The sequence below is a fragment of the Bacillus rossius genome (genome assembly GCF_032445375.1).
Source record: "Bacillus rossius redtenbacheri isolate Brsri chromosome 9 unlocalized genomic scaffold, Brsri_v3 Brsri_v3_scf9_2, whole genome shotgun sequence".
NCBI classification, from domain to species: Eukaryota; Metazoa; Arthropoda; class Insecta; order Phasmatodea; family Bacillidae; genus Bacillus; species Bacillus rossius.
Window position 1 is genome coordinate 35,300,627 of NW_026962013.1, and position 25,625 is coordinate 35,326,251.

Genomic DNA, 25,625 nt, shown 5'->3' on the forward strand with positions numbered 1-25,625 from the left:
CGAATAGCAACATTAAAAAAATTGTGCGCGTGGACTCCACGCACGACAGAAGTGAAACTTCTTGCTTTTTTTTTTTTTTTGGCATAAAAGGGATAAATTATTTTCATTTTCGATCAAACTTTTCACTTAAAAAAATTGGTTGTCTGTCAAGTCGGTTTACGGACGATAGTTTAACGTGACAACGTCATAACAAAACATTAATGAAATTATTGATCCAGAAGAAAAGGAAATATCATATTCGGCCTGAGACTGAGCCGTAATAGGTTTTTGCAACCAAACCATTTAGGCATTAAAAATATATTCTTTGAGGAAGAATTTTTTTTTTAATTTTTCTATCTTTTGAATGATAAAATCTACCTCTGCATACTTTTATGAATAAAATTGAATCATTTTTTTTATTGTATTATCACTATTTTGTATGGATACAAAGAAGGGGTGAAATGATATGTACAATTTAATTAATAATTTTTTTTGCATTAATTAATTCAAATATATTTATTACTTTTGAAATGTTGCGTGCGTCGTATTTATTTTTACAAGTACAAAAAAGAATTCGCAGCTGCAGGGATTAGATCCGACAATCTTTGGATTGGAAGTCAGCCATTCTAACCTCACGGCCACGAGGCCATGTTGAGAAAATTGTTTCACATGGTATAAATTAATATTATTCCACGCACGATATTTGTTTTAATTTATTTTAACTAGCATATTCTCTGTTGGACTCGAAATATTTACACGCTCGTGGGCTCATAACTATAATACGGTGTGTGATTTAGTTGATCAAATAATGACTCATGACAAATAATTACCAATGTCAAACTAAAGCGTGAAAAGTATCACACCAGCAATAAATATTTAGTTACACAGCTAAAACAATACTCATACAAAACTATTTAAATATACTGATTTACACTAGTAATTAAAATAATACGTAGTTGTAAGAACGCCATTTCCTTGCGAATATATACTCCCGTGGCGCGGTGCACAACAATAACCTCGGTTTGCCGCCACGTGCCGGCCGAGTTCTCTGTACCGTCTGCAACATACCAGAGATGTCACGCATGCGTAAGTGGGACATCCGTAGCGGTGCAAATATGCAACATTGGACTAGCCGATGATTGACATGCCCAGGCTGGCAGCACAATGTGTCGGGCATGCATGACCGTGGCAGCTGGGGCAACCTGGGAGCTGCGGTCATATATATACAGCTGCAATATGTACTTCTTTTTCAGCTAACCTGGCTGGCTGGCAGCCTGGCGGGAAACGACTAAAGTCGCCCCCTAAAAACCAGTCCTACCAAACCTAAAATGCGGACAGAAATGTCCAAGTGCCCGCCCTTGCTTAGTAGACATTTTCTACTCTTCCAACTCTTCTTCCTGAGCCATCCTTCTACTCCCGTAACCAACCAGCATGAAATTAATGCATGAATTTTTGCATCCCGCATGTCAGTGCCCAGGGTTTTCCCTGTGTCTATGCAGGTTTTACCTGGGCCCAACTTATCTAGTATAGTCTAGTATAGTCAAGTGAGGGGAGTTAGTCATGGCGCCAATTGCTGCCATGGCTGGCCAATCCCCCTCCTTAGCACATATGCATGTTCCCTTCTCTGCATGGTACCCCCTGCATGATTAGAGCGTATAGGCTTCGGCCTGAGACGCACTTAGAGTCTCTCCCTAACCCGGACCCCTCCCAATACACTTAGTTTTAAACTTAGGTTAGGAAAAAAAAAAAAATTATTGGGACATCCGTAGTGGGACATCCGTAGTGGGACAATTTTTCGTGCGTGCAGCCAGCGTTCATCGATTTATTAAACGTCACGTCAAAATGAATGATAAGTATAAACTCAATTTTACAAATCAATAACTCTTTTTCGAACAAATAAATTCTAGATTCTTAAAATAAAATAAAATAAATATGGCAGCGTCAATCGTCAGCCGTTACGAAAACTAAGGAGTAGACAAACAAACACAAGCAGCGTTACGTTACGATATTTATGTAGCATCACTGCGGCGTCATTTCTACTTCTCCTCTGCCGTCCCATCTGGCCTTTAAATCTAGCATATAGCAAGCTACGCTACGTACCTATTCCCCTTCCCCCTCTATTAGTCGGCTTCCCATTCGACCGCTAGTTGCATGCGTTGGAATGGCGTCGCCGCTGACGCACCCTGCTCCTGTACCGTTTCCCCCACCACGTACCTAACTGTTCCCCTCATTCGAACGGAATTTTCGTAACACTCGAAAATTGTTGCCCACTCAATAAATAAGTTTCACTTAAAAAAAACTGATTAACGATGGTATACAAAATACGATTATCATGGTACTAAGCCAGGTAGTATCAGTCTGGCAACTGTGGTCGCAATTCACTGTACTCTAGTCTTAAACATTAGAAAGCTTACAGTGCCTGATAGTGCGGGCGACGGAGTCACGGAGTTTACCGTGGTCGGATAGAAGAGTTAGTGAGCCAGTTTTATATGTAACGTCATTAAGAAACCCCAGGGCCTAAGTGGTGTGTAAAATAAGTATAAAGAGTATACGAACAAGAACTTCAGGACGAATTACATTATAACCTGATATTAATGTATCAAACTGGTCTTCCTGATTCAACACGCGACTTTGTATATAAATAGAAAGCGAAAGATCAGCCACAAAGTTGTTCAGCTGGCGTGTGTTGTGCCAGCAATGGCGTGCGAATGTACCACGACTGCATCAACTCACGTGCCCCGCCCAGGGATGGCAGCTTTATGTCAATATATCAAAGCATAGATATTTCGTGTTCCAAATATCGATATTTTTAATATATATTTTTAATGATGATTTTTTTTGATACTGGTAATTTGTTTCAAAAATATCAAAATAAAATATTTAAAATAAAAGTAGAGATTAATAAGGAATTAAAAATGTGAAACGTTACCTAGTTTTTTTGCTAGTAATAGCCACACTTTTTTTTAAGGTAATTTCGTTCTAAAAGCTTGAGTGTATCAGTAACCCCATATTAAATAAACTTAAGTTATGATAAGTAAAAAAGGGGTAAAAAGTTCGTGAAATCACCTGATTCATCGAAAATATTATTGTTCTTATGTCGATAATGTATCTGTATCGAAATCATTTTAAGGATGATCGAGGACCCATATATCGACGTGTGGAAAAATGTTCATTGCGAATGTACCGATATCGCCCATTCGTCTTTTATGATCAAGTCATTCAAAGTATGTCTAGATATATCCGCTACAGCCCTATACAACTCTGCTCTATTTTTTTTTGTACACACATTGCGTCCATTCGCACCTTGCATGCACTCTGGACGAGTGTATACACCGTCGGGTGACACAACCTGACGTTTGCTTTGCTGTGAATCTGGGAACTAGATTTTTTTTATCCTTTTACTTATCTTCTCATATATACTTACTTCGTTCTACGCTAGAAGCAACAAGGGGAATATGTATTTAAGGTAAGAGCGACTAACATTGCTGTGAAAATAATTCACTAAAGTATTTTCGCGGCCTCCACAGAAGCACATACTATGTCGTATTGGCACTACAGTGGTCTCTTTGCAGCTTTCATTTTTTGGGTAAGTTGTACTATAGTTTGTCATGCCCAGAAGTAAGGAATGTATCGTCCGAAAGTTTAGTTTTATAAGTAGTGATTGTTTTTTAATTTTTTTAATTTTTGCCTTTGTCCGCAGTGTGGTTAAAATGTTGTATTTTACTTTCTTGGTGCTTGCGTTAGATGTTCGCCACAGCTTCTTTTAGTTGCAATTCCCCCCCCCCCCCCCCTTTTCAAATATCTCCTGTAATCTTTCACGCAAATATTTTCGTTGTTAAAAAACCTCTTCCCTCCCTCCCCCTCTCCCGGTTCTATTTCATTCTACCAAATGACGACAGACAACGTGAGCGCTGATAGCGTTATCTGCCCTAGTTGCTTGTCCACACCACAAACTTTATCTTTCATCCGTCTGACTTGTCTGCTTGATACGGTGCTGTTTCTTCATTCTGGGAGTACCCGTCCTATTGTGCACAGTTATCATTCACATTGCTGATTGTTGAAGTACCGTTTGCGTTTGTGTTTCTGCTTCAGTGCGGCCGCGCCCCGCACGCAAACGTCAATGACGTGTAATTAATGTGCCGAGTTTCTACCAAGAAATCGCCGGTTGATAACAGGTTTCAGTTAGAGGTAAGCCATTAGCGTGGTCTCCCTCCCTATGGTTGGGTATTGTTTTTATTTAATCTGAAGGCTTACACGCGCATTACGCATATGGATGAGAAACTATTTGCAATAATTTAATTTGTTGGTTTATGAAATACTATACGCTGATCTGGTTATCATAAAATTAACCAGTTAAATCTTTATCGCTGTACAGGTGATGATATCCCATGTACGAACAAAATGCCTTGTAATTAGTGAACTTAATTAAAATGTTAATACACATGACTCTACACTGCGCTCGTCACACATTCCTGCTACGTTTTAAATTCGACCTAATATTAATCTAGTGTAGGCTATATTAAGACCGGGCTATTCTTAATAGTTATTTTTTCTTGCTTGGGCATTTTTTTTAAATATTTAAACCTTTTTATTGCATAATTCCTCTATCTTTTAGTGGGTAAATAATGCAAATTTGAAGTAAACTGCTCTCAGTAAAATTTGACCGCATTGGAGGGCGAAATGTTCAGCCTGTGGCCAATAGCAGATTTGTTAGACCTATAAGTACAATAACAGGCTGGCTACGGGAAAATTCTGGGAATTTCAGAATGTAAGGGAAAAAAAAGGTGAATATAAGGGAATTTATGCCCATTGCAGTGAAAATTGTTTCAAGTTAGTGTGATTTCACCGTTATTCATAACGTCCATGTTGATTGTTTAAGTTTTTTCTAGTCACCTGCTACTTCTTCGAGAACGATTCGAGACGGGACATTTATTGATTTAGCCTCTAAATGAATATAATTTTTAGCCTCTAATTTAATTTCTTGTTTCGGAATTTTTTGATAATTTATGTCTTAAAACATGAACAATTAGGTTATTGTATAGAAATCTAAGAAATACTGAAGTTCTAAAGAAGCAAAATAGGTACTACGAAATGTGCATGTTCCAACCCCCCTCTTTTTTATAATTGGAAGTTTTTCCAAACACTAAGCTTTAAACGAAATTGGCTGTATTTCGTGTTTTTTTTTTTTTTTTTTTTTTAAATTCTATGTGTACAATCGATAAAATATATCAGAGCGAAAGCACAATCGTTGGGTTCTATTGACTGTTTGAGCGAAAGCACAATCGTTGGGTTCTATTGACTGTTTTTATATTGTTCATTATGTTAAGAACATTTGATATTTACTGTATGCTTGTAAGTTTGTGTTCTTTTCATCGATTGTGAATAGTGATATATCTATTCAAACAATTAATTTATTTAGGTGATACTATTACACGGGCTATTTTGTTTCGGGAGTTGTATACGGTATGGCCATGCTGATCCAATTTTTTCAAATTTTGTTGGCTGGCGTCACGCCGACGTCGCTCCCGCTTGCTGTACCATTTTGTGTTGTGACGCTGTCTTGAGGTCGGCTAAATCTTTATTCTTAATTTTTTGTGACGCGTTTCAGTTGGATTTGTACTAGCTGCACGCAGGCGCAATGAATGATATTCCCGAGGTATCTATGTCAATACCGCAGGTTAAAACATACGCAAAAAAATATATATTTCCTAAACAAAATAAATATTTACTACAGATAATATTGTTACGATATAATAATGTAGGGGAAAACTACTTGGTTCGTAAGGGATAGCCCAATTAAGTTTTATTACACAGCTTTATTGATTACTAATATTTGCATTAATAATCTTACTTAAAAATGCCTAATCACCAATTACTTGCGCTTAAAAACGTTTATTCTCAAGTCGCTCAGTGTCTGTCAAGTTCTTACAGACCGCACTCCTCACTGGACTTCACTCCTCGCGGAACTCTCGCGGCACAACCCGCGGAACTCTTTGTCACCAAAAACCTGTCGCCGAACTCATCGCCGCACTCCGTCGCCGCAAAGCTCTCGCCGCACCCGCGGCACTCACCGTCGTGTCGCCCCAATAACTGCCGCGGAGGCAGGTTTCGCGACTTGAGTACCTAGGGGCGCCCTTCTCGAACAGCCGAGAGGGGCTGATTGACGAGTCGCGTCCATCCCGGGCCGACCCGACGCCCGAACAGTCGAGAAGTGCGTCGCTCGCTCACGCTACTTCACGCGGCGACCCGTAGAATTCCCAAGGCCGCTCAGCGACAGATAACGGCGCCGTGGCAGGACGATGCGCCTGGAGCCGGGGGAGGGGGTAGTGACGACCCTTGTAATCCAGCCAGGCACGCGTGGCATGTCTTACGTCAGTGGCGGACACGTGGTACGCGCAAGGCTGCCAGCCAGCTTCGAACCTGGCATCGCGGTCTGGTCTCTCGCATTCGTAACAATATAAATAGTATGTTTATACTGTTTATAACATGGAGTAGTGATTATTTATTTATTTGTCTTCAACTTTTGATTTATTAGTGCGAAAACACGAGAAATGTCTACGATATTTTAATTGATGATTAGTACTAACAACATTGGGACCAGCATGGTGCCAGCAGCAGCTCAGTAGCAGCAGTCTGCCCTACTACCTATTGTAGCAGGGCCTTAAAGTTTAAGTAACATTTGTGCATGTAAATATCTCAGTTGCACATGCACATCTCAAGTATATGATTCCAAGCTACATTTGAACAAAGCCTTTCACTGTGGATGTAATTGTAACTATAAAACGGACATGATAAAGGTAATACTAACGCCCGAACCATGTTTCAGGGCAAAATTCTTCAACATTATAAAGTTGCGACTTTTTGCATGCATATAGGCCTAGACCGCTTAGTGAGGTGACTGGCGACGGTTATCTACACACGCAAAATCCCTGTGCCGCAGATTACGATATTTACAGACACAAGTATTTGGAAACATTGCAGTTTTACCTCCCCCCTCCTCTGTAAGCTAAATTTATATTTCTGGAAAATATCAGGGAAGTTTCAAAGAATTATTTGGTAGAACTTCTGTAGCCGGCCTGAAAAAAGACACGACGTTTACGACGTTTACCGAAAGTTAAGTTAAACGTATATTTTGTAAGAATGCGTTTTCGTTAAAACGTCTTCTCAAGTGTTTCTGAACTCACCTCCACTTTCTTTTCTCTCCATGATAGTAAGGTGTGCTTGAACGTGCTGTTGGACTGATGAGAGAAGGAAGCGTGTTAATTTAAATGATACTAATTTATTTCCAAGAAATGAAGCAGTAGAAAGTATATGTAGGTATGTTCTGATGCAAATATAACAATGGATCAGTCAGTACACATTATCCTACACGCTTATGCACGTAAAAGTGTTGTTTTTATTAATACATTAAAGTGTCACATTAGTTTATTCAAAATAAATACGTATTTGTTTGTAATTTACTTACACATAAGGCAATTAAAAGAAAACATCGTGCATGGAGTCTACCTGCGACAGATCTCGCTTATTAGATAGAGATCAATTATATGCATTTTAAATCACACTATTCACATTTTTTTATGTGAAATCTTCCGATAATCGTCATTTTACAATCAGAAATTCCTTTTCCGAGTAACTTAAAATAACTCCCAGGGTTTTATTCCGGGTGTCTGTGTGGTGGTACCTGGAGTTCGCCCAGCTGGATTTTACATAAAAGTCTGCCATAGCTAGCCAATCCTCTCACTTTATATACATGAATGTGCAGTAAAAATGCATTTATAGTTCACAACGTGTTTTCTGTTTCAGAAAATTTTTCTTTAGTTTGTTAATTATCTTATTTATTTTTTGTATGATGATACTATATTTTTTTTTGTGATTGCTTTCAGAACGTATAATACTTAAAAATGTATGTTTTATTTGTAAATATCACGATATTTAGGTGCAAATAAAGCAAAAAGCCTTAATTTTGAATATAATATAAAATAATGAAAAACTTAATATTGTCACGAACGTGGAAGGCAAGGGTGCGACGTGTGCCAGGAGCCTGGATGCCCCGAACGGCCACTGACGTCACGCGTGCATTCCTTCGGGGATTACAGCGGCCTGGCCTTTCCACCCCCCCTGCCCCCGCGACCTCCTTCCTTGGCGCTTTCATCTATCCCCTGTCGGCGTGGGAATTCCGCGTGGAGTGGCGTGAACTAGAGTCGTTATTCTGGATGCTTCGAGCGTCGGGTCGGCCCGGGATGACGCGGCTCGTCACAACCCCTCCAGCCGATTACAGAATGACTGCCAAGGGTGTAAAAGCGGGGACGCCGACCTCCGCGGGAGTTCCGACAGTTCCAGCAGGTTGAGAGAGTGAAGTGCGTGTTCGACGAGCAGCGGCGCAGGCGCGGAGCGACGGGACCGTTAAGAGTGCGACCGAGTGGCGCGAGACTGTGTGTGTGCAGTGGCGTAGCCAGGATTTGTGTATGGGGGGTGTTAAGAAGCATGCCCGCCCCCGCCCCCCCGTATTAAAGCGGGGGGTCCGGGGGTCCTCCCCCGGGAAAATTTGGATTTTAAGGTGTAAAATAGTGCTATTTTAGCAGTTTTCGGTACTTAAATTTAAATATTGTAATGGTAAAAATTTTATTAATTTTAATATGAAATTTGTTTGAGTGATGAATAAGAAATTAATTAAAGATTTGGTGCTAAGGGGGGGGGGAGGTTGAACTTCAACCCCCCCCTCCCCTGGCTACGCCCCTGTGTGTGTGTGTGTGTGTGTGTGTGTGTGTGTGTGTGTGTGTGTGTGGACAGTTGCAAGGTAAGGGGCGAAGCACTCCGGTGAGGAGTGTGCGAACTGTGGACAGGATATATATTTAGTGATTAATGATCAGACTTTTTTTTTTACGTGCGAGTTATTTGTAAACAGATATTTAGTGTGATTAAGTGTGGAGATTTAATCAGTAATGTAAACATTAGTAAATAAAACTTCATAAAATTATTTGGGTTATCCATACGAACCCATTTCCCCCCACTCGTAACAGTATAACAATTATTGTGTCGCATGACCCTGGGACGCTGCTAAGTCGCAGTGCGCGCAGACAACAGGCTAGCGCACAGGGGGGCGAACCGGCGCCTCGTGGCCTCGCGGCTGGCGGGCCCCGGGCCTGGCCCTCGCACGCGTCTTGACCGAGCTGCAGGTCGTGACGCGGTATCGACCGCCCTCGCCGGCTCCCCGCGCCACGGCGTGCCCCTTCGCTCACGTGTCTGTCTGTCTGTCTGTCTGTCTGTCTGTCTGTGGGGTAGGGGGCTGGAGGTGGTGCATATGCTGGGATGGGTAGCCTCAGCCCCTGTGTATAGCTAACGACTCTAACGCCCCTGTGTATAGCTAACGACTCTAACGCCCCTCCTGGTTGCGTATGCGGCGTATCCGCATCCATGCCCATGGGGCCCCAGCCTTAAAATCCTATTAGGCATGAAGGCTGGGTTATCAAATAGGAGGAGAGATCCTCAAAACTTGTCTGTCTGTCTGTCTGTCTGTCCGTCTGTCCGAGTGGCACATTTGCTTCACAGCTGTTGTTCAAGGCAAACTTATTTACAGCTGGAAGCGATGACTCATCGGAGCGTAACGAATAAGTGCAACGCCTAGGAGTGCGAGCTCGGTGGAGGAGATTAACGATTAAAGTATAGTTAGGCAACTGTGACATCGCCACACCTTTGTTACAAGTATGTTTAGTCTCATCATTCAAGGGAGTTTTTGAATTATTTTTTGTTTGTTTGTTATAAGCGATTATTCAAGTGCGAAGTTTCACTTTTAACGAGCGTGGCAGCCACGCACCTATTTATATTTCTAAATACTAACCCAATATGAATTACATGACGTAGTAGCCAGTAACATTTTTTTTTTTTACCTGAAAAGTTTATGTAATATTTATTTAGTTTTTCTTACGTTTAGTTCCCTCAAAATGTTTATAAAAAAAAGAATTTGGCAGCTAATTTTATATATAACAAAATAAAGTATCGCAGTTGTATACGGCTTATGAGTTTAATACCAGGTGGTGGCCACGTCTGCATGATTAAATGGTAATAGCGTGAAGTAGATTTTGTTGGTGTCCTGACAATTCATAATTCCCATGTTAAATACACACTCATTTTATGTCCACACTTCCACATCTCTTTAGCGTGACTTTATTTCTTCTTGGTATGCATTTATTCAAGATATCCTACATATATCTATGGTGTTTTTTTTAAATATATAACTTAGTTTCTGCCTATTTAGTACAGTGCAGCGTTATAACAGTGAAATAATTCGGGAAATCGGTCCAGTAGTTTTCAAGTTTACTTTGGACAAATAAACTCGCACTCTCTTTGTAATATGAGTACAGATTAGCTGTTACAGAGAAGGCTTAAATAGGTTTACATCAGGGGCCTATTTCATATAACTTTACAGGTGAGTCATATCCATTTAGAATGAACAAATGTGTCAGTATCATGACAAGTTCATGTTCCATAAAAATATAAGTTTCCCATACACGACAAAATATTGTAACTTGTGAGACTTAAAAAATAACACTTTCAAGAATGTGACAATTCTTTGTCAAAGTGTAATCATCTGAAATCCAACTCAACATTGAGGTTAAGTTTCAGTACGTTGTCTGAAAAAAAATTGTAATCTCATTTCTATTTCTTTCGTTACTTTTGCTACTATTGCAACCAACCGAGGGGGAAAAAAACCACCTCAAATTCACAAAAAAATGGGTTATATATTAAGAGTTACCCGGTACCTGTCACTTTTTTGATAACAATTCTACAAATTGAACATGTCAAGGCGTATCCACTTCAAAAAAAAGGGGGGGGGGGGGGGGAATTAAAAGGGGTATTTTTCGGAAATCAAATTTTCATGAAGTATGAGGATTCATTACCTACTTTCGCAGATGACGTAATATCGAAATACTAACAACCAAACTGTTGGTAAATTTGTTTTTAATTGCAAGTTTTTTTCCGGTTTACCTTTTTTTTGTCCACTTCGGAAGGGGCAGAACTCCACTCACAAACCCCCCCCCCCCCCCCCCCCCCCCAATTTTTTGCTCCACCTTGATATGCGTCGGTGACATACGCCTTACATAAAACAATATGTTGATTAAGGTTGCACATATTTTCCCCCTGATTTTTTTTTTTACCTTTTTAGATCACTAGTTTTATGCAGCTGGATTATTATAGGGGTTATTTTTATTGTAAGGTTGGCTTGAGAAGTGTCGAGGCCACGGGAAGCGAGAGCTTGGCCGCGCCTCGCGCCTCCCGCCGCCTGCGGATCTTGTTTTTGAAACCCGCTTGTAACCGCCCTAGCCGAGCCTGGAGCGCCGCCGCCCGCTGGCCGCCTTCCAGTAGACCTTGGTCCGTGCCTTCATCTCCTGCCGTTCGGCTCTTGAGTCCTCTCAGGGGCGCACATTTCTGTACACTACACTACACGTGGATTATAAGGCGAATGTAGTAACATCTTCCAATATTTTGATTGCACTCGTTATCAGTAGTAGTCATGTTTTCAATGGAGATATTTTTTACTCAGTTTCTAATGTGTTCACGCAAAAAAAAAATTATACGTTTATAGCTTTTGCGGCCCTTGGGGAATGAATGGGTGGTTGAAAAGGGAAGGGGGCGGGGCGCTCATCACAATTTCTGCCCCGGGAGGAGAGCCAAGACCCGTCCCTGCTCAGCGACTCGGCGGCTGTGATTCAGGAATCGGGCATGTCAGGGATTGAGGCTCAGTCTTGGTAAAGCGGGATGATAAAATCGACGCCCGCTGGTGCACGCAGTATTCTCGTCGTGCATAGCGCAACTGCGAGGCTTGAACGGTTACCGTAACATATGGCGGATAAATGAAAGTTATAGGTATATTGCAAGTTCTTTGAAACCTGGAGTTTCACGCCTAAAAATTCTGTAAATACTCGTTTTAACCAATTTTCACTATTATTATTGTTGTTATTGTTATTTTTTTCGTCCACCTGACCATACAGAGATTTGCACAAATTGTATAAGACACGTCAAAAAAAAATAACAACAACAACAACAACAACAACAACAACAACAACAACAACTTGTTTTACTGGTACTATAGATAAAAGTTAAAATTTGACAGTTGATACAAGTTAAAATACAGTTTAAAAACAAAACCCCGCTCGGATATGTTTTGAGCAGTTTTCAAATCGCGTGGTTTTCTCTGAAGCTGAGCACACGGTGTGTGTGTGTGTACCCGTGTGGGCGCCGGCCTCCGTGGCAGCCGCCGCACGCTCTGATTCCCGTGTCTGGCGTCTCTGACGCTCTGACGCTCTGACGTGGTGCAGGTCGCGGCTCGCGCGCATCCCGGTGCGGTGACCTCCACACGCTCCGTCTGCAGCCGTCATCTCGACTGTGTTGGTCCAGATGTGCGCGAGGCGTTGGCTGTCGTCGCACGCAAATAACTAGCCTAGATAACCATTTGCCAGTCTTTTATCCTCAGAATTGCTTTTTTTAGTGTACAGTATTGTGCCAATTAATGTGAACACCACCGAAAAAATTATGGCAACACTGTTATGTCAATTGTGGCAGTTGTTTTGATGGCAAATCATAACCTTATGATCACCATTACTTACCGCTAGAAACCTGTACAATTATAATATTTTATATATTTTTTTAGCATGTTTCTGAGAGTTTTGAAATTTTGCAAAAATTTGCCATATTTATAGGGTTTTTACGATTGTTTGGCATCATGGATATTACTCCAAGGAAAATACAAAAGATCACGCTTCGTGAGTATACATAACTGACACAGAGAAGCATTTCGATGGAATGTAGTGTGCGTTTGGGTGCTGTAAATAAACTGTTAAAGCAGAAGAGAGAGACGGGATCTGTTGAAGTGCAGCGAAAAGGAAAATGTGGACGGAAAAGGAAAACAATTCCTCGAGAAGATGCCAGCCTTCTGCGCAACAGCAAATTACACCCAAGAAAAACAAGCTACGACCTTCAACAAGATCTTGAACGGGTTTGGGTTAAAATCCGTGACTCTACAGTACGCAGAAGACTCTTGGAAGGTGGAAGAAAAGCCACGAGGCCACAGAAAAAAACAACTCTTGTCTGCCACTATGATGAAAAAGAGACTTAATTGCGCCAAAAAATTATTACTTTTGGACCGAAAATGACTGGAGGAAGGTGCTATTCTCAGACGAGACATACTTTCTAGTGCAGGGCCAGCGATCAAAATTCGTTCATAAGGGGGTGGATGAAGAACTTACTGCAGCCCATATTGTACAATCAGTCAAACATCCAGTTAAGATGTTCTGGGGCAGGTTTTCGTACTCCGAACTTAGCAAAAATATTCCAGTAGAAGGAATAATGAATAGAGAAAAATATAAATCAATGCTAGAACGAAGTTTGGTTCAGTAGCTGGAGAAATTTCAAGCCAACGTAAATGAAATTTTTCAACAAGACTCGGGATAGAGAGAAAAAAATGGGAGGAGGGGGGGAAGAGAGAGAGAGAGAGATTGTGTATTATTGTTTGCAATTGTTTCAAGTATAATTGAAACTATCTAGCTGCCATGTTCCCGTTTTTTTTGGAAGCATTGTAAACAAGCATGGCGCCTGGATGAGGTTGGTGTTCGTACGCAACAATATGTGACTATATTTAAAATATAAATAAAAAAATATTAATCCAAGATTTAGGCCTATATATTCTTGTTGATGGATAAAATTAAAAATATATATTTTTTTTCATTTTCAATTTTTTCTTAATTATTTTAATATTTTTTTATTATTTTGTTGAACGATATTATTGAAACAATTAGTATTGTTAAAATAATTAAGTAGGTGGATACATTCCCCTGGATGCTGCTATCCGATTGATTACTTCCGGAGGAGAAATAGGAACCAAACCGCACCATTTTGTTTTCAACTGGTTTTATGCCAAAACAGTATTATAACGTTTAATATTAAATAGTTGCATTCATTAAGGTAGAGATTACAATCAAGAGATTATTAAAGACCATAACGGTTTATATTGGCATTATGATTGCAATTTTAGTCATTTACAAAATTGAAGTCAATTCTAAACGCGAGTGACTTCACAATGGAAACTATTTCTAACAGCCAGTCACTATTTGTTCAGTCTTTGCATATAATTATATACTATTCTTACCTAACGAATCCCGATTAGGAAAAATGAACCATAGGAAATTGTTATGGCTTACAAACTGTTGAAACAAAAATGGTGTCTTTTCAGTGCCTATATCCCCCCTGCCCTTTAAGAATCATCAGTAAGTATTAGTTCAGTATATTTGTCGGTTAACGACATTACACTCGATATAGCCATATTTTAGGACCCATCATACGCCATGTTTATTTTTTTAATTATTCATTTATTTTATTTCATGTTTTTTAATTATTATTACTTACGCTACTAGGCTATATACACCCATTATATTACACTTAGAGAATATCTGTAGAAAGAAATATTTTTTTTCTTCAGAACAACAAATGCAAGAAGAGTAATCGTGTTAAAATTTCAGAAATATCCCTTAAATAAAATAAATGACAAAATGAAAGAAGAAAAAATCATTGTGGCGTGTGATACCGAGACTTGAGGACAGGACTATTTTTTGTGTTAATTCTTAAGTACTCGACTGTAAACTATCCTTCGTTGATATTGTATTCGGGTGATGGCTACGTCTGCATGATTACATTGTAACGGGGGGGAAGCAGCTTTTTTTTTTTCTTCCTTTCAGCTCATGTTCTGCGCCATGTTGGTTGGACGCCCGGAACATTGACTGAAACAGTTTGAAATGGTGTGTACTTGTTCTGTGCGTGGCAACATGACCGTCGCTGAGTGCTGATGAGGGTTGTGTGTGGCGCAGATCGCCGGAGCTGAGGCGGCCCGCCGGCATGGGGCCCCACTGACCGACCCCGGCGCCATGTCGAGCCGGACGCGCAGGCCCCACGATGGGGACAGCCACTCGGCGTGCGCCACGCCGGCCAGCCAGCGCAAGAGGGGGCTGGCGCGCTTCTCGCTGCGCAGGCTGCTGCACGCCAGCCCGCTGGTGGCGCGTCGCGCGGCCCGCGGCGCGCCGCCCCCCGCCAAGAGCCCCGCCCCCGCCGCCCCCGCCGCCCCCGCCGCCCCAGGTAGGCACCCCGACTCCTGTATGTGGCACTCGTCCTGACTCACGGAACACCTTGTGGGAACCGCTGCGCTGCTTTAGACAAATGTTTGATTGCGTTAAATTAAGTTATATATATGCTTATTAAATTATTATGTTTTGAGGCATGCCGAACTATAGGCATAATAGTGTGAAAATAACTTATTGTAGCCCACACCAGGATTACAATAATCCTTAGAAAATAATATTTCTGTAACCTTATGTAGCTAAGTTGCTTTGGGTAGATTTTAATCCTGGAAGGTATTTTTTTATGTCCTTGCGCTGTACATTTTTAAATTGAAGTGTTCCGAAAAAAGATGCAGAAGTTATACGTGCCTAGGCCACGGTGTTGTTTTTTTTTTTTTATCATATAAATCATGTTTTCGCGTGTTAAACTTTCGCACGATGACAGAAAATGTCACTTTTAAATAATTTGAGCGACGATTTCATATGTTTTCATGATAAACATGAATTATCAAAAGAAGCCCGATTTATACTGATTTACAATTTTAAGGTGTCGGGTTGGTGACGTTTTGACTTTTGTACTTTATTAACGACAGCCAGTGATGTTCTGGCATGTTGCGTTGTTGCGACGTTACTTCCTTTAGGTAGATTGTAAACCCGGCCTAAGGGTTTTTTTTATTACAATTACACAGAAACTTAGACGGATCACGTAAACAGAAACGAACTTTCGGAACGAGTTTCTACAGTGGCACGCATGCGAACACGTACTCGTATGAAGTGGTTACACATTAGGGAGTGTGTAAATGTTCTTGCTTGCCTTGGTAGATTTGATTTCCACTAGGAACATAATTGTTGGACTGCATTTATACACCTGTAGTCTCGGAAAAGGAGAAAGGGTATTTATTCACAACACAATATCAGAGCAACGTGTGTTGTAGCCAGGGTCATCGAGAGAAACCAAGGGCGCTGGGGCAAATAATTTTGTCAGGCTCCCTCTCCATTACTTAATGTACAACTTTCCCAAACCCACAAAAAAAATGACTACAAGTTACTGTGACCAGGACTGTAATCCTGATATGTGTGTATTGCATTATTTGTAAGGTTTCCAGGCAATTTTACTATCAATAGAATTGTAATTTTTGCCCTGATTCAGGCTAAACATAAGCTTAAAAAAAGTATTTCGGAACCCAACCGGGTCCGAAGGCCCTGGCTGTGGCACGCAGGGTGATGCACCCAGCAGTGAGCCAGTTTTTATAGTAGCTCAATGCTAACTCGAACCTTGCAACAATAAATAAAAGATTTTGAGCTGTTATTTTTATTTATATTTAAGACATCGAGTATTTTATTCTATCGAGTTTGAACTTTAAAAAAACCCTTAAGTTGTTATTTCTTTTAGATATGAGACAAATAATTTTTATTAATTTTGATCGCGTGTTGTACTTGTTGAATCTTGGCAAAACGAAGAAGACCCTTGATATGCTTTTCTTAAAATCTCCCGTCGTTATGTCAGCTTAGTAAAATGTTCCAACTGCCCAATGTTGCTACTCCACATGCCAGCGAAATAATTATAGCTTGGTGTTGATTGTATTATAGCCCTACTGTGTGTGTGTGTGTATTTTGTTATTTATTTATTTTATAACTGATTTAGGTTTATATACCGTCAATTTTTATTATTTTAACCATTTGTAATATGATTGTATGATTTGTATTGTTGATTTATATTTAACTTCTATTGTATGAAATTGTATTTAACTTGCTCCATGTCCCTAATTTGGGACTAAACGGAGTGCATTAATAAACAATAAATAAATAAAATAATTTCCTCATGCGGATTTTATAAATATTTTGTATCATTTATTGTATACCTACATAGAAGGATATGGTTTATAAACAATACGCTGACACATTGACTTGCGTGTAAATGAAGAGCGTGACGTGTGTGTGGAGTTCGCGAGCTTGTAGCGCGGCAATGAGAGTGGACCGTGTGTGTGGACCAGGCCCGAGTGACGGCCGAGGCGGCGCCGGCGGGGGGCCGTCCAGGGACCTGGAGCACGGCGACGCCCCTCGCCCGACCGGGGGCCTCGCCGCGGCCGCCACCCCGCCTCCGGAGGACCTGCCCCGCGCCGCCAGCAAGGCGTCCGTGTTCGCCGCCAACGCCGGCAAGGTACGCGCCAGTTGTACTTCAGACGGTGTGTCCACAAGGAAAAAATATTTCGTACCAACTTAGGCGAGAAAAAAGTACTAGATTTGAAAAAAAAGTACTAAATTATAATTTGTTATGGTTTTAACAATTTAGGAAGTTATTATGATATTGCAATGCTCTAACTTAAATATATCACACCAAACACACACATACATTACATAGTTTTTAAAAATAATTACGCTTAATAATAAAACATATTGGAGTTACTGTAATAATATTATATTAAAGAAAAAAAGTACTAGATCTGTACTTGACCACTAAAAAACTTATAAAAGTACTAGATCTAGTACGAAAGTACTAACTGTGGACATCCCTGGTTACGGCGGGTATCCATCTGTCGCAAGCCCAACGTTGACGCGGCCCCGTCGCGTGACCAAAAAATGCGCGTGTGTGTGGACGGGACTTCGTTGCAGCGTTGCGTGTCGAAACTTGTACGCAACGGGGCTCGATCCGCCATTTTTCGGTCTTTCTCCGTCACATCAAAGGATGTTTCTGCTCGACGGAAGAACCAGAGAGGACGTGTGGTGAGTCATACTTCCGTGTTTCGGCCCAATCGAACACGGGACGAAATTCCAATTCCGTTGGATGCATTCTCGTAAACTTCTTGTACATTCCACTCACTGCATGTAACTTCTAATCAGCCGAAAAAATCGAATCACCCTTCAGCTTCCTACTTGTGAATACTTTTGAAATCCACCAATGAGGTGACTTTCTGGTATTTCTTGTGTATAAAACTGAAGGCGGGCGCTGCAAGTTGACGTGCGCTCATGGCTGCTGATGGCCTTTATAGAGTATCTACTCGACGCAACATTTTTTTTTTTTTTTTCTATACGGATACGCTGTAACGGATGAATGACACGGTGGGAATTCCAACATCGTTGCACCGTGTGACAGGGTTATACGTAACGATGACACGCAACCGATAACAAGCAACATATGGATACCCACCTTTACGTTCTTTAAATTATTCGGCAATGGGAAAAAATTATATTGACATACACCATTGTTGTTTTTCACTTTGTTGAAGTCACACCTGTGGATGCAATCCACTTTTACCAAGCCCAAACATATTGTAAATATTTCTAACTGCAACCACAGATTAACCCAGAGAAACCTTAGGAATAGAAACACCTTAATAAAATTAACAGAGAAGGTGGAGTATAAGTAATAGGTTATTCTTTGTTTTGTCTTAATCATGAACTTTTTAAGATGGCTGTAACAATGTTAAAAACAGTATATACTATTATTTCCACGGAGATAGTGGACAGTACACACATTGTAAGTTTATGTATGCATTATTTTCAGTGAGATTTTCAATTTTATATTAAAATTAAATGATTAATACATTTTTACACTTAAATGGGCAAAAATTATTGCAAGATGAAACAAACATTTAATTTTCTATTTTAACACATCTATGAATAATTTTCTTATCGATTTTATTGGATCTGTACCAGAAAGATACAGAATAATAGAACCATCCTACTTGGCACTAGCTAGTATACAAGTACTTGCGTACACTAGTCGCTAGCATATTTGTTGGCCGTTCACACAACACTCGTTTGGTTAATGTCAAGGCTTGTACAAGAAAGAGGTCCTTGTGTACCAGGATTTATTGAAAAAGAGCAATTATGCTTACAAATTTTATAAGTTAGTGAATCTGATCTGAAAGTAATTAATATTTACAATCAACACAGTTGAACATCTGTGTGACTTCATAGATAAAGCATTAGTCACAAATGTTTTGGTTATTCATGTACAGAAGCAACTAAACAAAAGGAACTAAGAAATAAACCTTGTATTTGTCTTGTGACTTTCATCACTGTTAATGATTTTGGATAATCATTTTAAAGTTAAGGGGTTGTTTGTAACCAACACACTCATCTTTCAATGTTCAATTCTTAACCCCTTGACATGAGTTGTAGTTTATGAACATAACCACTTCTGTATGGTTTGTAGCACACTTATCTTGGCTTGGCAGTCTCATTGCATCAGGCCTCCCTACATAGTTTATTTTTTACTTTGACATACACACACATCCACTACATACTTTTTGTATATTGATGGCACTGCACATGCCTGTAGTGTTTGTGCAATTTCAAGTAGCTTAGTGAATTGGTGCCAGAGGAGAGGTTAAATAAAATATAACTGGCTACTCTCTTTGCCAAGAAAGTTGGTACTCAGTGAGAAAAGTAAATGTGAGTCAGATTTGTCATTTCTGTTATGATGTGCACTATTAATGTCAAATTTTTAGTTTGGAGACATTCCACCTAATATTGTGTTACAATTAATGTCTGAAAATTGAGAAAACACTATCATAAAGCAGGTGGAAAATTTTGATATTTTCTCATTAATATTTTTTTTTTCTGTGGTGGCTGTAGACACATACTTGTTTCAAAACTGGCATCAAAATTATTTTAATTTACTGTTAGTTTTGTTGTGTTTTTTTTATGTAGTTATAATCTTAGAATTAGTAAGTTTAGCATGAGTTTAAATATATAGCATCCATCAATATTTTCAGCAAATTATACAAAATACACGATACAATGTCAGTATATTAAATGAAAAAGTCTAATTTTTTTTCATGTGTTTTAATTAAACATTTCATTTCTACTTACAAAAACTTGTAATTCAGAAATTAAAAACGATAAACGTTAGTGGTTTTTAATGTAAACAAATGAAGTAATCGTCAAAGGTAGTGTAAATATAAAACCTGCTGTGTGAAAGTTAGTTTCATCAATAGTTAATTCACCAAGGCAATCGGGGTTGGATTTCCAGCGATTTCAAACAAACCTGGATATTTTTCTGGTGAGAAACCTGGTGGCCGTTGCCGTGAGGTGTTGGTTGTTCTGAAGGAACTCCTGTTCCGTCTGCCCATTCATTCGGTCAGTGCCCCATTCTCATCTTGTCCACATTGTCTCTAATGACCCCGATTCCATTCACTCGTTTGATAGTAAGCTGTTTTGTTTTAAGTAATATGTAAAACTGGTTTGTTGTGTGGGTGTGGGGGCGTTGCGAGAGCTCACACATGGCAGTGGTGCAGTGGTGGTGGGAGAGGGCGCTGTCACCCGGGTGTTTGCCCCGTCCGCAGAGCGGGGAGGAAGGCCTGGCGGAGTGCCCCCTCTGCCTGCTGGAGCTGCCGCTCGAGTGCTTCCCGGAGCTGTCGACGTGCGGCCACTGCTCCTGCTACGACTGCTTCCAACAGTACCTGCGCATCGAGATCTCCGAGTCTCGGGTCGGCATCACCTGCCCGGAGTGTTCTGAACTCATGCATCCCAATGGTTGGTTCTTACTTTGTCTCTCTCGGTGCACATTTATTTTTCCTTTTATCTACTCGACGTGCTCACTCCCTGGCTTACCTACGGTAGAAACCTGTGTGGGTAAATGGTATTTATGTAATACTATCTCATAGTAGCTTATATTGGTAACGAGTGACTTTGAACATTTAATTACATTCCCACAGGTGTATGCCTATGCTTAATGCTTACATATGATTTAGTTTTCTTTTTATCTTTGAACATTTAGTTAAAATTTAATTTTGTTTTCTATGATAGGTAATACATTATTATCAAGTATATTTTTGTTATGCTTTATTATTTTCTTTTTTAGTATTCACTGTAATGGAGAGAATATTTGAATGTCGTTTAGTGTAAGAAAAGACTTATTGCCTTCACTTCGCCACCAATAAAGATGATAAATAAATAATAAATAAATAACAATTGTCCTTAACATAATATTTGTATGCGTGGACTGTAGAGTACTGATTATATCTCAGGGATGTTGCTATCATTATAAAATGAAGGATTTTAATGTGGCATTCAATGGCTCTGCACTTTCTGTAATCCAGCACTAAATGAGCCACTTATATTTAGAATTTTGTTTGGGTGGAGTTTGGCTTTTGACCTTGACCACCAGGTTGCATTACTGTGTCGCCAGTATATTTAATTTGCCCGGAGGTTATTGTTATTGTTGATTTTAATTTCAGTTCAGTTTTTCCTGTTTTATAGCAGGATACAGTTCACATTTCACATTTGGTATTCCCATTAAAACTATATTCACATTTGATAATCTGTCAAAACCACTTATCTGGCATGGCCAAAATTTCTAACATGCAGGATTAAAGACCTTTTACTACAGAATTATGTAGTGTTCTTTTAATTACACAATTCTCTATTAGGTATATTAGCCTGATAAAAGTTGAAAATTCACTACTTTTGAACTGGGAGTCCAAAGAAATCATTACTATAAAAACAAATGGTCACTATATTTTTATCATATTATTTTTATGTAACCCCACCCCACCACCTCTACACCCCCCCCCCCAACCCCCAACCCCCAACCCCCAACGAGCAGTTTTCTTGGTGCCTAATTGAAGACTGCACTGTATCTCGCAATGAGTTGTAATGTCAGGATTTTTTTTAGCTGTAAGAAATAAGGGAATAATTGTTGCGGCATGATGTGTTGACTGTTGCAGACATCCGTATGATCCTCAATGATAAGACTCACTACGAGAAGTATGAAGACTTCATGGTGCGTCGAGTTCTAGCTGTCGATCCTGACACCCGCTGGTGCCCAGCACCTGACTGCAGGTGGGTGATTCTGATTGAGCTCCAGGGCCAAGAAGTAAATAAATTATGTTAGCTAATCCCTAATTCTCGAATCCGAATCTCGATTGCGAATCTCAAAGGGTACCTTGAATATACCCCTTGAATCCTAATCTATGTCTCAAGAAATAATAATGTTAACTATGGTGTTTAAAAATTCAACCCTTTAAATATTTTCTCACAAACTAAGTTTCCTAAATCAATTTTATTTATATAATTACACATGATAAATTACAATATATTAGGGAATAGTAGCAGGATAGGTTATCATTGTTGAATTTTTTAATTTACTTTATTTCCGCTAATATTTTTTTTTCAAATTTGTTTCCTCGAATATTGAATTATGTTAATACTAAGGATTTGATGGTATTTGAGGAATGAGGAGATTTAATTGGCCTGTAGTGCAAAGCTCAGTCACTTTTGTTTATTTAAAAAAAATGGAGCTTAAAAGTTTGTTCACAGCAGGGGTCAATCAATACAAATTCACTCATCACAATTTAAGGAAACTGGAGAAAGAATCAGCCATGGCCTATAGTGAGGAACCAATCTCTGTATTTGTGGAGACATTTCGTGAAAACAATGAAAAAGTGAAATCAGGATGTCTGGACCAGGATTCTTTCCAAGGTCTTCGGGAATGTGAATCCACTGTTTTCATCACTATCCCAGTGTGTTCTGTCCGCTCCCCCTCCACCCCACCCACCCTACACCACCCCACAAAATTACTGTTGATAAAATATAAAATAAATGTTTATCAAGGATAGAAAGTTCAGATAATAAGGGAATTATTCTGTATTCAAGCTTTTTATGACAATTAATATTCAATTCAAGTTTAAAGTTATTAATTTGGTTTTTTATTTAATATTATTTAATGAGTAATATTACAAAATTGAATTTTAATACTATTCATTTTGGGGGAAGAAATTATTTTAGGCATACTTTAACTTTTTGAACATGAAATTTATAGTTTCTTGATCATTTTGATTACTTTTCAAACTTGCTGTGAATGGGTTGGATTTATCAGTCTTCAGTTATCTGTGTTGTAGTGTAAACTAGATTAGAGATGACAGAGACTTAAATATTCAACCTAAATCGAGTGCAAAGCTTAAGCTCGACTTGAGCTGAAAGTCGAGCTCATTGTAATAGACAGGACGAGTCTCAACAGTATTTACATTGCACACACAGGGATGGACACTAACAACATCACCTATGCGTTTCTTACAAGACATACAAGGGAGAGACTTCTAGTAGGCCCGAGCTGATGTTCCAAGTCGTGTGTGTCTTATTGTTGCAAAGTACGGGCCCTCAACAGAAAACATCAAACTCCAGGAATGATCATCTGTTTAATCATTTCAGTTAACACATTAAAAGAATCTGTTACAACTCCAAGGTCAGCGACCTTCAGAGCTTACTATCAAATGATTACACAAAAGTCAATGCCAGTATTCATGAGGCAAGTTGGACTCTATCAAAGCTCATGGCATTTTAAAACTTTTGTTAACATACACCAAAGATTAATTTACATCTATAATTATTTATATTAACTGTTATAATATTTACGTTATGATTTATGATCTTCAAAATTATACAAAATTAGACTCCAACTAAAGAATTTGACATGCATACAACTTATTTACGGATATTTATGTTCTCTGCGCATATGCACGTTTACATGAAATCGTAGGTAGATATTGCATATCATGCGATAAGAGAACATAACTCATAGTGTTCATGGGTACATTACATTTACCACAAACGTCGTTTGGGAAACATCTGTAGGTCAAATCCTTAGTCATAGGCTCTGTTACTACATATGCAAAAGCCTTCCTTTGCAAACTTTAGGCATCATGTGTCAAAACAGTCACACCCTGATGCACAAATGAATAGCTTCGAGCATCGACAGCATAACAGTAGACACCCATGTAACATCAAGACGTGAAAATTCAAAACAAACCTTCGTAGCTCGTACATCCATCATTAACTTTCAGTATTCTACGCAAGACAATCTTGTTACATAAGCAGTAAATGCATTTAAAAATCACGAAACTTATCTCCCAACTCCGAAAGCTAGCATCCTGCATCCACATTGTGTAACATATCCTTTGCCCTTAAGACAGCAGCGTGCACGCTCATATGCGGTTTTGCGAGCTGTTCACAAACTTCCTTAAAGTGGATTCACACACTTCCACCGAGTCTCTTATGCCTTCAAATTTTAAGAGCACGTTAAGCACTCATAACAGTCATACATAACTCATTGCAGTCTCGAACATAGTGTTCCGCTTCAACTAAACAAGAAAACCAACTTGATATTAGTATTAAAGAAAGTAAAGCATTATGGTAAAGTAGCATTCTAGGCCCTATGTTCCTTGTGCAACGTCCCCGTGTCTCTCTAAACTGACCTGCTGCCATAAGCGCTCCACCAATGAGGCCTAGCCAATGAAGACCCCACCAATGCTAGCTGTCGTTGAGGCATAACTTGTCTACCAAGTCTGGGTACGTGCAAGAGGGAAAGAACCCCTCTTGCCAAGGAGGATACACATCGGGAAGGGGAAAACCTGTCCACCAGGTGATCTCCTTGTTGCTTGGTGCAAAATGTGAATCTTGATGTGTGTCGACCCTGCTCAACATTGCATCATGTACAACATGTACAACATCATTACAGCAGTCAGTACACATTTGGCATGCTTATTGGCCATTAAATCACACACCACTGTTTAATATTATAAAATAATTCATCCCATGACTTTATATGACATTTTGTGTACAAGTAATAATGCAAAAGTAAATACTTTTACTTATGTTGCCATGTGTTTTTGTCAATACCATGCAGAGTTTAGAAATGTGATAAAACACCACTTGTTTTCGGTTATACTCTAACCCCTTCAAAAAGTTTTTTAAATAGTAATAATTAGTATTTTTTTTAGAAGACATGGAATTGTAGCTATTTACTGGTTTGTGTATGTATGCAGGATCTAATTCAGTTCAGAGTTTTTGAGATCATACCAAAATAAATGAATATAATAATTCCCATTTCCTTCTATTCCACTTTTTTTATAATGACATACTGATTAAAGGGGGGAAAAAAAGATTACATTTTCTCCCACAATTTTATTATGAACATTGGGAAATCAACAATATGATTGAGGATGGACTAGAATATTTTATATAATTTGCCTTAAAACTCACATAATAACTGAAAAATATTAGGTATTCACTACCTAATAAATGAAAATGTGCAAATATTTGGTTTTATATGTTTGAATTCATAATTATTTTATAGGCTGTAGAGGTTGTACTGTGGAACTAGGTATCTTGTTTACTGTGGTTACCCCATTAACTTCAGTTACATGTGATATTATTTTATACTTACTTCATTTCACAATTTTGAATTTAAAATATATATTAAAATATTTAATATTAGGCTATATTCCTAAATAATGTTGCATACCTACTGAATAAAAATTTTTGTCTGTATAAGTAAGTTTTTGAATGCATGATTTGTTTTGACTCTTCGTCCAACATATAATGGTAAATCATCCTTAGTATTTTAGCATAATCCATTATAATATTCTTCATTTTGCTACACCACAAAGCAAAACTTCTGCAACTACTTGAACTCAACTAAATTTTTCGGGCCTATACTGTGAACTGTCATGATACTACAGCTCTACTTGGGACTACACTGTAATACCACAATCAACAGAAGTGAAGGGTATTTGTTTTCTGTGTCAAACTTAAGTT

At 39.1% G+C, this 25,625-nt stretch overlaps 1 protein-coding gene across 4 annotated transcripts in view; it reads left to right on the forward strand.

Annotated features, from left to right (window-relative positions):
- LOC134543176 (E3 ubiquitin-protein ligase RNF19A-like) overlaps positions 1–25,625 on the forward strand; it is a 254,720-nt gene that overhangs the window by 163,350 nt on the left and 65,745 nt on the right. For 3 of the 4 annotated variants that reach the window (XM_063388062.1, XM_063388064.1, XM_063388063.1), the window contains exons 3-6: positions 14,838–15,102; positions 17,078–17,244; positions 20,375–20,564; positions 21,758–21,872. In XM_063388062.1, the coding sequence (XP_063244132.1) occupies positions 14,895–15,102; positions 17,078–17,244; positions 20,375–20,564; positions 21,758–21,872 (680 nt within the window). In that variant the 5' untranslated portion in view covers positions 14,838–14,894. Of the gene's footprint in view, positions 1–3,984; positions 4,168–14,837; positions 15,103–17,077; positions 17,245–20,374; positions 20,565–21,757; positions 21,873–25,625 lie in introns of those variants that run through there. The other variant, XM_063388060.1, reaches the window with a different exon arrangement.